This window comes from Ambystoma mexicanum, chromosome 2q (assembly GCF_040938575.1).
Source record: "Ambystoma mexicanum isolate Mex_15411 chromosome 2q, UKY_AmexF1_1, whole genome shotgun sequence".
NCBI classification, from domain to species: Eukaryota; Metazoa; Chordata; class Amphibia; order Caudata; family Ambystomatidae; genus Ambystoma; species Ambystoma mexicanum.
This window is the reverse complement of record NC_090924.1, coordinates 984,636,189-984,653,889: the sequence shown is the minus strand read 5'-3', so window position 1 is coordinate 984,653,889 and position 17,701 is coordinate 984,636,189. Positions and strand designations below refer to the sequence as shown.

The window sequence follows — 17,701 nt, the reverse complement described above, 5'->3', positions numbered from 1 at the left end:
CGTTTCACATAGCGTACACAATTGTCTGGTGCATCACATATCCCATAGGCGTTTTTTTGGCTTTATTTTATTCCGCTTCGCACTCCGACAGGACCCGTCACTCTCTTATGACGGGTGGCGAAGGGTTTTCAGCCTGTGTGCGTCCCGCGGCAGGCATTTTGTGGTGGCAGGCAAGAAGAGTGTGCGACGCCTGTTCTGTAGTAAATACTACTCATAGATTCGTCTTTATCAAAATGCAAAATTATGATTCTTCTTTTGCAGTCAATCTCAATGGACTGACTAAATAATTCACTCTTTTTAGATTCCAGTTTCAGTCTTGTATACAATTTGTCTTTATTCAAAAATTAATAAGCATAGGCCCACGCCGATGCATTTTGGACTTGTCGTCCTTCCTCAGGGCGGGCTCTAAAAAAACATTAACAGAAATGGCATCACCCCTTTCTTCATGGAATACAATTACATAACATGTCACTTTTTAAAATTAAACATATTTTATTTTAATATCATCAAGCAAAACATACCTGTCAACTTGTTGTGCGCTGTGCTGCCAATTATATCTTTAATTTTCCATTAGACACATTTGGCTGTTTGTTAAGCCTTCAAAGCAAAAGTCGGCATGCCTGTAGCTCAAACGTTTCTTACACACATATGCTGTAGTTCCACTGAGCTTATTTTGTTTGAGTGAACCATTATATCAGTTTGGTTGACAGACATGTGCGTGTCACAATTTTAGGTTGTTCCCTGTTCACTTCTATTCTCTCTTCTTTAAATTTTAAATGTACCCATGAGCAGTTACCTCTGATGAGCGCTTATGGAATATACTGCCGATTCTATACGGTAATGGTGGCAATCATTTCGTCTGATTCAAGTCACGAGTCCTTTCAATATAAAGAAACTCGAATTAGTACTTAGATGCAGGCGTTAAACTATATTTCTGGAATGCTCGCGCATTGGATTCAAATGCACTTACTTGGTATGCAGTTTTTGTGGTGGCAGAACACACGTGCAGTGTCTTGATTCTTTAGGCCCTCGTCGTAGGTGGGTGGCCTGTACCTCCTGCCATGCGCTTTCTCCGAGCACTCTTCGAATACTCTCGAAGCGCAGGGATATATTCAACACATCTGCTCTGTGTGAGCTAAAGGAGTTCATTTCTTAGTAATCTTCACATCACGTAAGTAAGGCACCCCCAGGAGGGACGACAGTCCTTTAGCAGCTAGCCACCTCAATACCAGAGTCAGCTCTGGGGCCATTTTGGCTCATACCGGCACGGTGAGCACCATGGCTCCATCGAGAGCTGTTACCAGAACGCCCTCAGAGGCACTTCAGGGTCATAACGATCAAAGTCCAGATGGTCTCTCGAGGTCTAAGCCGGGTCGGTTGTACCTGAGGTGATGCCTGAGAATTAAAATTCTACCGGGCAGAAGCCCAAGGGCCAGCGGCCTACCGGACCACAATCTGAGGGTTTTCTTTATAAAATTACCACCGGGTAGCGCCCTGAGGATTCTGTAAGATCTAATCTGAAGCAGAGCCCCACATTGAGTGCTACTCCTTGTGTCGCCTTACCAGCCTCAAGTGCAAGTTCTAAACCTTCCAAAACCTGTCAAAAAATGGCACTTCCTCTCCTAGAGGCTCCACCGTTTCAGGATCAGTGCCCTCCTGCGCCTAAGATGGCCGCCACAGTCTGTACCAAGCAGACAGAGCTATCTGTCATGGTTTCCCTCTTGGCAGAGGACATTTCAGAAGTTTCCTCTCCAGATTCGGGGCCTTCCGCTACTGCTGGGCAGGCGCAGATCCAATTGCCTTCTTGTCACGGTCTGCCTGCCTTCCATACCCCTAGTTCTACATTCTCACCGACACCAGCAGTGGTGCCTGCCGTGGCGGCTGGGGCAGAAAGCACTGCAGCGGGCGTTGCAGACTTCAACACCCAGACAGCCCGGGATGTTGCGCACGTGGTTGGTCATGTGTGTGTGTCTGCCGATGCGACCTGGAACTGTGTCATATCGCATCAGCATCTGTACTTAAGCAGATTAAACAAGCCTTTCAGTGCTGCATAACTTCTACAGATTTTTACCTCAAGAAACAAGGACTCCCTTCCACCAAATAGTGAACAGTACTTTTGCCTGCTACTGCTCTCCCTAGATTGTGCCCTTGTGCCATACGGGTTAGGTGCCCTTTCTTTTGGAGTATATTTCATCGAGCTCTCCCTGACATCATATTTTGGAACACCTGACGTTTCGGACTTCCCGGCAGGAGGTTTTCAAGCATGTTCTTCCCCTTCATTATTGCAACATCAGGTAGGGTCTGGGTACTGTTGAAGGGTATTGTTTATGACCTATTATCTATTGTTTATTGTTTATTAGAGGACTGGTGCATCTGTTCTTTTTCCCTCTCTCTAGCTGTTCTGGTTGCTCCTGCCTTATCACCTGAGCTCCTAGCTTGTCAGGTTGCTTTTACATCTCTGCAGGCTGTGCTCTGGGGGGGGAGCCACCCTGTGAAAGGAAACCCCGGTTGGTATGTACAACTGAGGTTATCAGAGTCTGAAGCTAGCTCTGACACTCCTACCGTCTACAAAGAGGATTTTGTGAAGGTGTAATGGGCCCCTATGACCACATGGTCCACTTCCTACCCAATATCGTCCACGTCAATTAGGTTTGGGGCCCCTCCTCGTGTCAGGCAACCATCTTGGTGCCGAAGACCTCCTCAGCCTTTTTCGCCTTTTACCACCTCCTCCTCCTCCTCCTCCTATACGCCCACATCAGCAGGTAGATTCTTTGGAAGATTTCAAAGAATAATTCATTCTAACCCTGTGAAAGGGTATTTTAAGAATCTAAGGAGGTGATGCCACAATGTGCTCCTCTTCCTCAAGTGCCATTGGTTCCAGTTCCATTTCAAGTACCCTGTGGAGCGCTGGTGTCTGTCATGCCATATTGCTGCAACACTTCCGACAGATACCTCAAAACCAAATCGGTCTTCTGTGCCAGTTGCACATGACACTATTGTAGACCTGTTGCCTCAAACAGATATAGGTACAGGAGATGAGTAGGAGGCTTTGTTATCGGTGTGAGCGTTCCACAACTCGATGGTGTGAGTGCAAGATTTTATTTAGGTTTTCCTGCAGCAGAATACTCAGAAACGAATCCTGGAGTGCTGGCAGGCATTCTGTCAATAAACATGGAGGACATATCGGAATTCCTTTTCAAAAGGATTTATTAGCTGAAGCAAAGGCCGTTTGGAAGAATCCACATAAAGCAGCTGCTATAAGTAAAAATAGCGATTTCCATTGCCGTGAGCTTTTTTCGGATACCCCCTATTTGTCCACAAATTCTCAGCCTCAGTGATTGGTTGCCTCAGCGACTATGTTTTCAAAGTCATCTTGTTTCGCACTGCAAACCTCTGGCCCTCTGTCTAAGGATGACAAGCTCCCAGACTTTTATGGAAAGAAAATATATGCCAATGCACCGTTGCACCTGAGATAAGCCAACTCGGATGCTTTGTTGTCCATGGCCACTCGCAAGTTATGGCATTGAGATCAGAGATTTTCAGCAGTACCTTCCTGCTGATAGTGGCTGCTTTCAAATCGGGCCTCTTTGAGGTAAAGTTCATCGCACAGGACATGAGTGAGTCAGCAGCTCACCATGTTGATACCGCTGCTAGGTCTCTAGTGATAGGGGTTGATCTTAGATGATCTGCTTGGGCTAGAGCAACCCATTTCACTAAGGATGTGCAAGACAAAATCCTTGATTTGCCCTTTGAAGGTAACTATTTATTTCGCTCCTCTACTTACAAGGAACAGAATAAAAATGAGACTTCCACAGTTACCGCCAAGTCCCTTACAGCTCTCACGAAAGGTTCCCAGAAATCCTTTCAGGGCTCCAGGTAGCCATGTACCGATTTCAAAAATAAATCCTACAGTGGCATTTGTGGCTATGAGGAAAGAAGAAGCTGGTATCCTGTCATAGCACCCAGCTTTCCAACAAGGAAGAAACAGAAGACTTCCAATAGAGGGTTCCACTCCACAACCCGCAACATCGGTTGTGCAATCCAAGAAAAAATGATCCGATTGTCCAGATCCACTCCTGTCCAGTTGGGGGCAGGATTTCAGTGTTCCAACACAACTTGTAAGGTCATTTCAGGGGATTTCTGAACTTTGCTGGTGGTTAGAGGAGGCTACAGACTATCCATTCCTACCCTCCCTCCTCCTTCCCCGCTGATTCAAGTAGATTCGGCAACTCTCCTCCAGGAGAATACCAATCTTTTAGAAATCAAGGATGATCGAGGAACTCCGTCCCTCTCCCCCCAAGAGCAGGGGCGGTGCTTTTACTCCTGCATTTTTACTGTCCCAAGAAGATCCAGGCGGGCCTGCAGATACTATTGGATCTTTCCTATTTAAATCTATTCCTTCCCCTAGAGAAGTACAAGATGATCACGCCAGCTAATTTTCGGAATGCCCTCAACTAGGGAGACTGGTTGTGCACAGTTGATTTAAAGGACGCATATCGTCATGTTCCAATATACAAAGTACACAAAACATTCCTCAGATTTTCACGGGGTCAGCGGCACTTTCAATATCGGGTTCTCCTGTTCGGACTCAATGCCGTTCCCAAGGTATTTGCCAAATTGATGGTTCCTAAAGCAGCTCATCTATGGCTCCACTGTATTCACATTTACCCGTACATGGTTGATTGGCTTGTCAGATCAGAAACACGTGCAGGGGCTACAGCCTCTCCCCAAAAGTTACTGGACATTCTTTTCAGTCTAGGCCCATTCAATCAATGTCAGAAAGTCTTGCTTAACCCTGACGCAGAAGCTCACCTTTATAGGGTTCTGATGAGCTGCAGCAGCGGGCAGAGTGTTCTTCACGGAACAGAGAATACAGGAAATTCAACAAGCTGTCTCCCACTTCCTGGGCTGAAAGAGTACCTCAGTGTGGTGGTTTCAACATATTTTAGTCCTGATGTCGGCTTCTATTCTACCCTTACCTCTTGAATGCCACAAGATGAAACACCTTCAGCTTCATTTCGTGGACTGTTGGATCCAGAAGTGCGAACCTCAGTCAAAAATGTTTCTGATTCACCTCAGCTTGAGGTCGGATCTCCTGTAGTGGGGAGGGGGAGGTCAACAGAATCTCTGAGTGAGAGTCCCTTTCCAAGAACCTCCTCATCTTCACACCATAACGTCAGACTTTTCTCTGAGAGGGCAGGGTTGGGGGGGACACACTGCATCAGTTTCAAACTCATGTGCTGTGGTCTCAGGAGGAATCCTGTTTACACATAAGCATTCTGGAGCTGTTGACAATTTTCAAGGCCCTACAGTCATTTCTTCCCTTAATTCAAAACTCATTCGTCATACGAATAGACAGCATCACAGCTATGTGTTATGTGAACAATTAGGGAGGAACCAGATCTCTCCCTTTGTGCCAGTTGGCAAGTCAAATCTGGGAATGGGCCACACATCACGGAATGCATTTCCATGCTGTTCATCTAGTGGGGAACTCAACACAACAGCCAACGCATTGTCATCTATCACACGGCAACCACGAGTAGGAGCTAAAGAACTCAGTGCTAGATCAGAACTTTGAGGAATGGGGTCACCCTCAGTTGGATCTGTTGGCGACCTTTCTGAACCGCAAGTGCCAATGGTTTGCAGCACTTCAAGGACAGAGTCCTCACTCTCTAGAGGATGCTCTTCAAATTCCTTGTGACAGCAAAGCATGCTATGCATTTCCACTGACTCCCCTGATTCCAAGAGTGCAAAGTTACGCAATTCCAAACATTGCTATGTAATATTGATAGTGCCAAACTGTCGTACAAGCATCTTGTACTCAGATCTAATACTGCTCGGTACTCACAGGCCATGTCTCTTACCGGTGACTCAGGATTCGCTTTCTCAGCAGCAGGAGAAGGGGTGCTCCATCCCTTCCCGATATCTCTCAGCTTAGCAGCTTGTTACCTGATCAACTAATTTTTGCGGCCATGAGTCTTTCAGAGGACAATTTCGCTATTATTCAATCTGCTAGTACCAGTAAAAAAGCGAGTGGACGAGCTTGTGTCTCTGGATGCTTGAACAGTCACTTGATCCATTGCAGTCCTCCTTAGACAACATGCTCTCCTTTGTGTCTTACTTAGCGTCCACAGGAGTCAACATCCAATCTTGTCATACATAACTCTCTGCTATCGCAGCTTATAATAGCTCTCCGAACCTGATGGTTTCCATAGCTAACCCAGTGATTAGGAGACATTTTGCTGGATTACTAAAGCTCTAGTCTAACCACACCCGGTCTGAGACCTAAACATGTTGTCAGCCATATCCCATAGACAGTTTCAGCCCATTTCCACAGCAGACATTAAACTGGTATATTTCAAGACTGCCGTTCTGGTAGCAGTAACTTCTGGTTGGAGGATCGAGGCGATCCAGGCTCTTTCTTCATCGGACCATGCACTGTCTTTCAAAAAGACAAAATGGTTCTTAAGACACATATTAAGTTTTGGACCAAAGTTGGGTCCACTTTTCACTTGAACTAGGGGATGGCTCTTCCTAAATTATGTCCTCCAACCTGCTGCAATCAGATGAGGAGAGAGTCCTTCATTTGCTGGATGTCAAACGTGCTCTGAAATTCTATTTAGATTGAACCAAGGAATTCAGAACAGCAGATAGTTTATTTGTTTCCTTCTGGGGTCATGAAGGTGGCTCTCAGGCTTCAAAAGCCACCATTACCAGGTGGTTCATCTCTTGTATTGTGGATTCATACTAGCTCCAGAGTAAGCCATTTCCTAAAGGCCTGTATGCTTATGCATTTTGGGCCAAAGCAACAGCGGTAGCATACCAGAGAAAAGCATTAGAAAAGCAGCAACCTAGTGTTCCCCCTCTAACACTACTGCATGGATACTGCAGCCAAATCTGATAGTAAATTTGGGCAGGCTGTTCTGCAGAAACTTTTTGCCTAAGAATGGGTTTCCTACCACCCAGGCAGATGAATGCTTTGTACTCTCCCATAAGTATGGAAGAAAGGGGGCGGGACGTAAGAGTAACAGCAAGTTACTCTCTGTTGTGACTTCTGTACTCTTAGTTCCCTTTCCTCCATAAGCCACCCCCACTGTATCCCAATAATTATTAGTCAGGTTTCCCATTTCACAGAGCCATGGACTGATGGGTGTTGCCGGTAGGCGGAGTCCGCAGAGCTGGCCACGCCTACGCAACCCGAGCCTTCCAAGCAACATGATAAATTTAAAGGGGAAATTATTATTGGTGTGCCAAAAGTGTCTGGTCCCGTCCCTATAGGACGGACAACCATAAATTTGGAGGAAAGGGAACTAATGACTAAGGGTACAGAAGTTGTTCTGGAAGAGAGGAATTCACTGACGGGCCCATAGGTCAGTGCTCACCCTCTAGAACTTGTAAGACAAGATAGCTGCACCATGTGAGGACAGGGGGTGCAGGATTCACTTACTCCAACACGAATCAATAATGAGTACTCAGTAAATTGGCAAAGGGAAGTCTGTTTAATGACAAGTACATCAAACAGAGAAACAAATGGAAATCAGCAGCATTGTGATCACCTGTCTCGTTCCGACTTCCTCGAACTTCAGTTGAACAGTAATTGTTATAGGCAAAACTCGTCATCACTGATGTCTAATTCTATAAAAAATCATCATGCAATATAATTGGTTAGGAAAGGTAACTTAAGTATAGGTGTTATATCTGTATATGATAACAGGGCATGCGGATTGGATAACTCTTATCGGGTGGACGTCTACGCCCATCCCTCTACATCATGCGTGATGGATGTCACTACAACTACAACGTCTTATTGGTTACAGTATCTATAGGACTCCAGATAACTTGGTCCATTGTGATTGGGCAGGATACACCCCTAGACATTAATCCCCGTTTTAATTAGCAGCATGCAGAATGGACACCCATGTGCCTGGTGTCCCAAGTTTCACCCTGCCTCCCTTCCATCAATCAGTGTTTTAGGGAGATGTGTCAATTAGTTGGCTAAGGATGGCCGTGAAACTGTAGTCTCATATCGGGAAAAGTTAAGGCATCCTCGGGTCCTGGATGACATCAGGCAGTGGTACTTCTTTGCGCATGGCTGGTCACGTGTTAGTTCACCATGAATCTGCTTCAGTTTCCAGCTTTTAGTGCATTTAATTCTGTTTCAGCCTCGCCACCTGCATGGGCCCCCCTTATCTTGAACTTCATGAGGCAGGTTGGTATGCTCTGAAGTTTGAGTCTTGTTAGCTGACGCTTTCCTCCCTTTCTCTGGTTGACCTCGATTTTCTAGGCATGAACTGCTCTTTGTTGAGTTTCGATTCCGCTCCTTCCCTTGCCTTTGGTTTGGTTACGAAACTTGGCCTGTCAGGCCTCTGGCAGCCTGGGCACATTTCTGCTTTTACAAAATGGATTTGCACTTGTATAATGTGCCTTATTGAGGTAGATATATGGTTGGCGCTTGCCGCTCTATCTTCTACTAAGCATTGCAAGCAGTATCGATTTCTTAGCATCTTGCGTTTCAAGCCTATTTACACACGTTTAACAGGTCCGTTACTTCCATCTTGTCTCATAGCACCGTTTCCTTACGTTTTAACATTGTCTCTTCTCTGTGTCCATTACATTTATTTTCGTAGTTACTCGCACTGGCATGTTATCTTTGATAGCTGCTTTTGTTCATTCACGAGTCTGTGTCATTTCCACTGGCCTTCCATTAAGGCTTTTTGGTGTCTCTTCGTGGACCGTATGTAGGTACTCCTCATTTCGTATCAGCGGCTGGTACGGCTGTCTGATAGGGTACCGAGCTGCCCAGGGTTGTCTGGTTATGGGCGCTTCAACATGTAGGGATCTTCTGATGTATACTGGGCAGAGTCCCAGTGCAGCTCTTTGTAGGTTCATTTGCTCTTCATACGTCTCATACCTTGGCGAGTACGCTCCTGATACCTCGAAATGAGGGGAAGGGGTGCAAGCCATGTCTGGGACCTCCTCTACAAAGTCACTACAGTGAGTTACTTGTTCTTTCTGCCTCATGATGGCATTGTTGAAGGACAGGGGGCACATGTTATGAGGCTGCTAGCTTTGTAAATCCTTCATAAGGAATTGACATTTTGCCATTTCTGAGTCATAAATGAAGTTCCTTGTGAAAGTGCAAGGTAGGGTGGAGAGCATGTCAAAGGTTGCAGGAGCTGAGTGGGGTGTATATGGTTGTGAGTTGTGTGGAGGGGTAGGTACTCACAAGAGGTGGTTGAACCAGAAGAGGTATGTCGGTAACTGGAAGGGGTCTGATCATTCGGATCTATGTGATTACTGCGCTACATTTACTGCAACCCCCGAAAATGTCGACCTTTTTAGTTTGGACCCCCTTTACACCCCATATATATGTGAAGGGAGACCCCCCACAGCCTCCGCTTCATCCATTATGTACTGTACCCATACACCCACATATATATTGGGTGAAAAGGGGGTCAAAATAAAAGAAAGTCGACATTTTCAGGGGTCACAACTTTACAGATTCCAAACACGTCATCTATATAAAGTTTCCAGCATACCATCTTGTCACTACACATGGGATAATCCAGTATGTGAATTCTCTTAACGTAAAAATGCATATGATGCCACCATCCCCGAACCCATGGAGGTCCCAGCGGCTTGAAGATAGAATGTTGATTCAAATCTAAAACAATTATTTTACAGAATAATATTCAAGAGTTTCAGGACAAATTGAAGTAAACGTCTTGCAATGATACACACTGAATTGCTTGCAAGCCCTCCTCATGAGAGATTGATGTATATAACCTTTGGAAAATAACTCCAATCTGTTCTAAGCAATTTAGAACATGGGTAGTGTCTCTCAAGTATGTGTCTGCCTTCTGCACAATAGGCTGCAATAGACGATCCACATATTTGGCCAATGGATACTCTCCGTCCCTGTGACTATCAGTCGAAATGGTGGATGAGTAGCATGTTGTATTTTTGAGAGCATGTAAAATATTGGTGTACATGGAAATTTGTGTTTCAAAAATTCTTTAGTTTTAGCAGAGATCCAATCATTATTGAATGCCACATCAAGTGACTTATCAATGATGACCTGGTAGGATCTTGGTCAAGCTTCATATACATAAAGTGGTCATTCAGAAGTTTGAGGAAACTCTCCCTACAGAATGAAGAGTCCATAACCACTATCACGCCACCTTTGTATGCAGGTTTAATGTTCAATTCCAGGTCTCTAAATAACTATCCAACATCAAAAGTGGTTTATAATTGGTATGTTTCAAATGCTTCGAAACATTACATTCAAACATACTGAATGCAGTGTTATTCATGAGAGGATCTTCATTTCAAGAAGATCAAACAGAGACGATGAATCTTCCATAGGGGGAATCGTCTAAAAAAAGATCTTAAGTCACATTTTCCATAGCAGTTTAAACAGACAAACATGCTCAGAAAAGAAATCAGTGTTAGTTGTCGGAACAAAAGACCTCTATCGAAAAGATTCAGTTGTTCAGCTTTAAGAGACTTGGTAGAGATGTTGACAACAATGTTGTCTAATGTTTTGTCTTGGGTCTGAGATTTAGCTTGACCTCTTCAGGTTTTCCTCCTTGGTCTAAAAAAGAGTAGCCGGAAGAGGATGAGCTAGAGGGGACTATGGGAGTTATCGAGTGGGGTACTGGTCTACCGGCTTGTGTGTCAATCCCCTCTGTTTCTAGAAACCTAGATTCACCGCCACTACCAGTGGTAGTAATCACTGGCCTGTCACCATTGCTCTATCTACTATTACTACTTTGATCGGTGTTGTCTTTATTTCTATTGAGTTGATCTGTCCTTTGATTAGAGTTCCTGGACTGATAATACTCCTGCCAGTTGTAAACTATATCATGTAGGTAGTCGAGAGTGTTGCATCTAAATTTGCGTTGATCAGTATCTCGTTTATAAGCATCAAGTTTTCTGTTAGTATCTTCTTAAATTTGATTGACCTCTGACTCTGATAGTAACAAGACCAGTTGTGGTTTAAGGTCAATCATTTCAGTACTAATTGAAGAGAGTGATTTTGAGAGCTCCTCAGTCATCAAAAGAATTCATTATAATGAGAATGTGTTCAGAATCTGTTGCCACCACTGAACAAAACGTAATCATTATAAATTAGGGTGTAGATACATTCTTAGAACCCTTGGGATTCTTTGTGACTTAAAATATTGTGCTAATCTAGAGGCATGTAATTTTTGTGATATTTCCCTCCTCATCAACTGTTCAATTTGTGATACAAATTTTGTTGGATCGTCAGTACTGGTCGCAGACCTCTCTACATGGGTAATTAAAGACAATGAGTGCACACCACAATGCAATACACTTAATAATATTCACTTGATATATATGTTACATAATTGGGTGCAGGGAGGGGTAGATTAATTGCCAGCTGCCCGAGACGTGTAATATCATTTGAACTTTCCGATTTACAAAAAAGCCCTACACATGGTGTTTGGATAAATGTCTGATTAATTTTCACCCATCCCTATTCATGACATTTTGCATAAATGTGTTGTTGGTCTAATCAATAAAAGTGGTCTGATAAGAGATACCTTTAATTGAGCTGTGTGTTCATTGATCTGTTTGCACACATACCATGAATGAAGATGATGTAAAATATTGAAATGGTACAGACTAACACAACTTATCTAAGTTGAACAAAAATACAACTATCATGTATGACTGTTGTTAATGCATGACAACTTATACAGATAGAATTGAAAACAGTAGTCTTTCAATACTTCATTGTTTAAATGTTGTTTTGTAGGTATGGCTGGAACAATTCATTTCCTGTCCGACATGTTGGCACCTGAGACGTCCCGGTTTCCAGCATTTGAACTTTGATTACATATGAAATGGAACTGGAAAAGGAAAATGCCATTCGCTGAAAAGGAAAGCAAATCTGCCCATTTGACAAACTCTATGAGACTTACTCGCTAACTACCATCTTTTAAAACAATAAAAATGGCTTCCTAAACGAGATGTTGTTATTGGAGCATGAATGAAATAAGCAGCATTGTCACCTAACTAAGGTCCAGCAAGACACTTAAGAGATGTTATAATTTTTAATTAAAGTTGTAGATGGTTGGGTGCATGTTTTCCTACTAAGATTTCTTTTCATCAGATTGCTATTATTATTTTACCAAATGAATGTTGTTATCTGCAAGTTGGTCTAATTTCTGTCACTATTCTGTACGTGAAGCAACACCATAGATAATATTTTTGATGATGAAAGACTTCCATTTTATGTAACACACGAAGTTCTGATGAAGCAGCTTTGCCGTACAATATGGTGCTGTACTAGTGTTTTGAAAACTTTTATCAAGTGCGCTCTCGTTTATTGAAGTAAAGAAATTGAATTTGGAAGTCACCCAATGCATTGTAGTGGTAATTAGAAAACAGAAATATACAAAATGTCTTCGATAAATGGTGCGCAGTTAATATATGCTTCCTTAAATGTGTTTCATTTAAATGAACGCCTGAATTGTAAGCAGCTGTCTTGTCAGAATGTATACATTGAAACACTTTGAAAATTACTTTTCCATAGTGGTGGCTACATGTTAAATTTGTGCTCCTCATTCATACTAAAAATAAACACATTTCTGTTTGTGTTTAGTGTTTTACTTTTTTGTTATATGCGTCACAATCGTTTGACATTGGCAAATAGTTTGGTACAAGTGAAAAAAATCATGAAACCCTTTATTTGCAGTGATGTTCTCCCTGTATGTTCCAATTTGCTTGATGGTTGGTGGTCAATTCAAAAACTGCTGCTCAGACACAGCCTGTTACCACAGACTGAGTAATCAACAAAGGACTCGCACACGGTTGAGTAAGGTATAATGGTTGCTTATTGTACACAACACCTGTTGGCAGGTAAAGCCTAAGAACACAAGTGTCGGATCTCCAACAACAGTGCAGGTGGTCCAATGGAAATAAAAGCAAGCAGAACGTTAATAATCAAGGCCTTGATTTCATATGTTCACTTTACAATCATACATGGTCAGGCTTGAATTTCCCTGACCAGATGTATAAAGTCACTCCTTGTGCTTTTGTCGCTTGGCTTTCAGACGACAGTTGAGTTCTTCCTCGTCAGTCATTGGTTGATTGTCAGGCTTAAGTTTCCTTGGTGGCCTTTCTAGTCACACCCAGTGGCAGCTGGTGCAGTTTTTAGTTGGAGTGGTGCAAGTATTTTCCATGTTTGAGCAACAAATCGTATTGAGGGAGCTACAACCAGCTAAGGAGTCTTCACAGGGTTCTTCCCGTGAGAATTTCTGTAAATTCGTATGTTGAAATGTCACATTTTATAGCACGTTTTATAAATGAAAATGGGTAACAAATCATTAGGTTTGAATGACCAAAAGGCCCTGGGCATCCCCTGCAAACTACCCTAGCGAACCTCATCAATATTGCCCTTGCCCCATCCAACACCCACGGACCAGATGCACATGCCCCCTCATGTTGATCAATGCTTGCTCAGTCGTCGCCCATGCTGCAGAGATCGCTGACCTCATCTCGTAAAACAACCTTGATATCCTTTTCATCACTGAAACATGGTTTACCCCATCCTCCCTACATGTTTTCAACGTCCTACTACCCCAAGGCTACTGCATCCAACATGACAACCAGCCAGGAAGGGCAGGAGGCAGAGTGCCAGTCGTCCACAGGAGTGATTGGCCATCCTCCATCATCCCCTCACCTAGAACAAGCTCATTTGAATCACTTGCCTCCCGGTTCCCTCTATTGCACAAGGAATCTCATCTCATCTACAAACCACATCACAGGAGTGACTCTTTCATTGCAGACATCTCCAACTTACTCTTCTCTGTCAAATTAGCACATTCAAATAATGTCTTTCTCAGTTATTTTAACATTCCCTACTCACAGGCTGACAACCACAGTGGAAGCAACACCCTATACTTAATCTTCACATCATCCCCCCGCATCACCTGTGCAGACCCTATCCTACTTGACTGGTCTGACCATGCCTCCATCCCACTATCAGTCACCCACTCGAATACGGCTCACAAAGGTCAGGCTAAACGCCCCCTCTCTCAAAGCCGCTCATTAAAAACCTTCCCGGTCAATGAGCTAGAAGCAAACCTTGCAGACGACCACACCACAGAGAATGCTTCGGGCATCCTGAAATGATTCAGCAACTCTGATATGAAACTGGTGGCCACTCATGCCCCCCTAGAATCCAGCTGGCCTTAGACCATACCTTCTGCCCCTGGTACACCCTGAGCTAGCCTCCAACAAATGCTCAATCAAAGCCCTTGAAAAATGGTGGTGTAAAAAAACATAATTCGGGAGACCTCACGAACCTCAAATCTGCACACAAACTGTAGGATTCTCATTACCGAGGCCAAAGCTGCTTACTACTCCACCACCAATGCAGCAGCCACAAACAGGAGCAAAGCCCTCTTTGAAGTAGTAAAGCATTTGACCAAATCCTCACCCGACCCCAAGGTACCAGCAACTCAGGAAGAATGCGACAGAATCAACACATTATTTATTGAAAAAATAGACGAAGTCTGAGAGACTATCGAATCAACCTGTCACAGCATTAGCATCTCTGCACCCCGGCACTCACACTGCCCCTCTGGACCAAATTATCTCCTCTCTTTCCCCAGATCTCCTAAAAATGATTGCCTCCCTCAAAGCTACTTCTTAGGATCATTTCTAGATACCCTCAAGACTGGTGTGCAGAATCCTGTGGATCCCCCACCAAAGCCCTGCCCAGGTAGCCAGGAGAGGACAGCTTCCAGATCCCAATCCTGGGGGTGGGGTACTGCAGGAGGATCACCTGGGTGGAGACAAGGCCCAGGATAGTGGGGATATTTCACAGGGTGAGGCATGGTATTTTTCATCTGAGACTTTTAAGACTCTTTCCGAGAGAAGTTATAGCCTGCTGCAGTTCAGAGGAATTTCTGCATATGGTTAAACCTAAACCTAAACCTAAAATTAAATGGTTTAAATCTGCCACATCCTCAGAACAAGTCTTTTGTCTTTCTAAAACAATGTATCCTCCCCAATGCCAAAGGTACACCAAAAAGGATAACAGAAATGTAACCCTTCGTGTTCCATCTGTCTCTAAAAAGATTAAAACCTACAATCCCTCTTCCACCAATATTAGGGAAAGTGAAACTACTATAAAAAGAAAGTAGTAAGGGAATAAGAAAACCGAATTTCCCTAAAAAGGACCACATGTCCCAGAATCACTCTGGGACTGTGACAAAGAAGAGGGCTGAAGAGGCCTGTAGATATAAAGGACAGGCAAACAAGCCTAACAGCCTTTGGTAGTGTCAGGCAATTAAGCTGACGGGCCTGCACCTGAAGCCAACTAACCCACCTGATGTGCCTTAAAGACTGCTGTAGGAGGGAGCATCAAAGAGAAGCTGCAGCAGGAGCTGGAAGGTCGGCAGCAGTAGCAGAAGAACCTGAGCACGAGGCTCGCAGTTCACAAGGAACTGTGACCACAGAAGGGACGCCGGAGTAAAGGAAGAGTAGATTTCACCTTCAGGCTCTGAGTTGGTCCTGTGCTCACTAACCCTGTTTGGCTGTGGCTGCATTGGAAGAGACTGGAAGCAATTAGCAGTCTTTCCAGGTGTGCCTAATTGCTGTGTATACAGAGGTGAAGCCATGAGTTTACCCAGGGCCCGTGTGAAGAGGAAAGACGAGGGAATTTGGAGAGAAGGAAACTCTTCCATATCAAGGCCAGATCAGAGACACCCATACCGTGGAGGAGTGTGGTTCCCAAGTGAGCCTGTGGCAGCAGTAGCAGAGGTCTGAAAGTCAGGAGGTGGAAGCAGCCCACAACCATTGTGATTTCGGAGTAAGTGAGTGAAGCTCCGTACTCCGAATCACTTTACAATACCTTGCCCATAACTGTAACCAGCATAGTTTATACTTGCGTAGAAGTGAAAGCGAGTGGAATCGTTCGCAGTTGTGGGGGAGTCCTGATTGACAAAATGAATTGTAGCACGTGCTTGTTCAGTGTTAAGAAATCTTCCCTTTTCCCATTATTATACAATATTCATTACCAGAGAGGTCTTGTGTCTATTATTAAGTTGGAGAATGTTTTTGGTAACGGTTTGAGAAGCCGTAGTCGACTTTTCCCAAGTGTTACAAGGACATTTCATCAAAGAGATGTTGCATTTCAGATATTTTGTTTCCTGGTACCTGTTAAGGCAGAATGCTGTTTAAATCAAAAGAGAGCACAAGTTTGTATGTTTAAGTTCTTCATTAAAAGATTGCGTATTCCTAAATCTGCTTTTGAAGGGAAGCCTGAATCTTATAACAACCAGAACAAACTTTTTAATAATTGCAGAAGTTGTTGAAATTACAGAAGTAGACAGAGCCTTCTTAAGGTTAAACCAGCTGTGAGAAACCAAAGGGAGTCTCACTTTCTAGTCCACGGGAATCTCTCTCTCAGGTGGCCCGGCAATGGCCATCACCTTTGGATCCAGACCCTGGGGGTGGACCAGTGCAGGAGGATCACCTTGGTGGGTTTTTTCAGGGAGTGGGGGTGAGTCAACCAATGGTGAGACGCAGTATTCCCCCATTTCCCGTATCCATATCCCATCGTATTTTATAGGATTCTCCAACCTCCCAACACCCCCCCCTTCTACACAAACACTGGGCCGAGGAGGAGGGCGACTGAGGGTAGAAATGCTAACGCTTGCATATCTCATTGGACATGTCCCGCTAATCAGGTCAGACACTTGACTTTAATCACATACATTTGATACCCATTCACTCTCCACACACGGATTAAAGGTGGAACATAGAGACACATTCTGAGCAAGGTTGAAACGAGAAGGAGCAGATGTTTCCAGGGCAAAGGCAAACTCAAACTCACTGGAGCAGGACGACTGATCGAGAAACTAGAGCAAAGGGTAGAGAAACCCTGAATTTCCCTGCAGGAGGTCGTTGTCTCCGGGAAGCCATGAAGGAGACGTGGAGAAAGCCAAATTGCAGACAAGAATAATCCTTGTGTTTCAAGGACGCCAGCAACACGCCCAGGTGAACGACAGAGTTGGGGAAGGGAGGCCAAGCCTGTGGTATTACCCTTGACTTTTGAATCAAAGCCTCAGAGACAAGAAAGGAGCGGGCACAACCAGCGAGTTAGTGAAAGACATGGAAGGCCGGTTTTGTATCAAGGAAAGATTGAAGCCACAACAGTGTATCTCACAATTGAAAGTTGCGCTCATGCTGATGAGACACAAAGGAAAGCTAACCAGTGATGAACTTTGAAGTTGCTGATAACTGTGAAGCCAGTGATACAGATTAGCGGAGTGGTCTGGTGAAAGGAAGTAGCCCACTGGAAAGTCTCCGCAAAATGTTTGATGTCTTGTTTTAAAGCGGCAAAGTGAATGAACTCTGAAATGCGCAATGGTCAAGGTTAGGCCTGGTGAAAGGGAAGCGAAAAGGTGAATGCTTTAAGAGAAAGATTTCTTTGAACTTTTGTACTTGTGGTATGGAAATTCCAAGACCAAGAGACACTAGGGCAAATAACATAAAGGGAGAGCTGAAGTAAAAGTTGATGTAGTCCTGTGGAGGTCTATAGTAAAAGCTTTGCACATTCGAAAGTCTTCAGCGTCAGTGAAAAGTACGAGCCCGACAGAGGGAGACCTGGAATATGAAATAAGTTAGGGGAAGGGAACACCTAACAAATGTGAATAAAGCT

The 17,701-nt window shown here is 44.1% G+C and overlaps 1 protein-coding gene across 3 annotated transcripts in view; it reads left to right on the top strand.

Moving 5' to 3' along the window:
- The window catches only part of LANCL2 (LanC like glutathione S-transferase 2), a 541,821-nt gene extending 529,195 nt beyond the window's left edge, over positions 1 to 12,626 (top strand). For all 3 annotated transcript variants that reach the window (XM_069648293.1, XM_069648295.1, XM_069648292.1), the window contains exon 9: positions 11,783 to 12,626. In XM_069648293.1, coding sequence (XP_069504394.1) covers positions 11,783 to 11,859 — 77 coding nt within the window. In that variant the 3' untranslated portion in view covers positions 11,860 to 12,626. The remainder of the gene's footprint in view (positions 1 to 11,782) is intronic.
- The last annotated feature ends 5,075 nt before the right edge of the window (positions 12,627 to 17,701 follow it).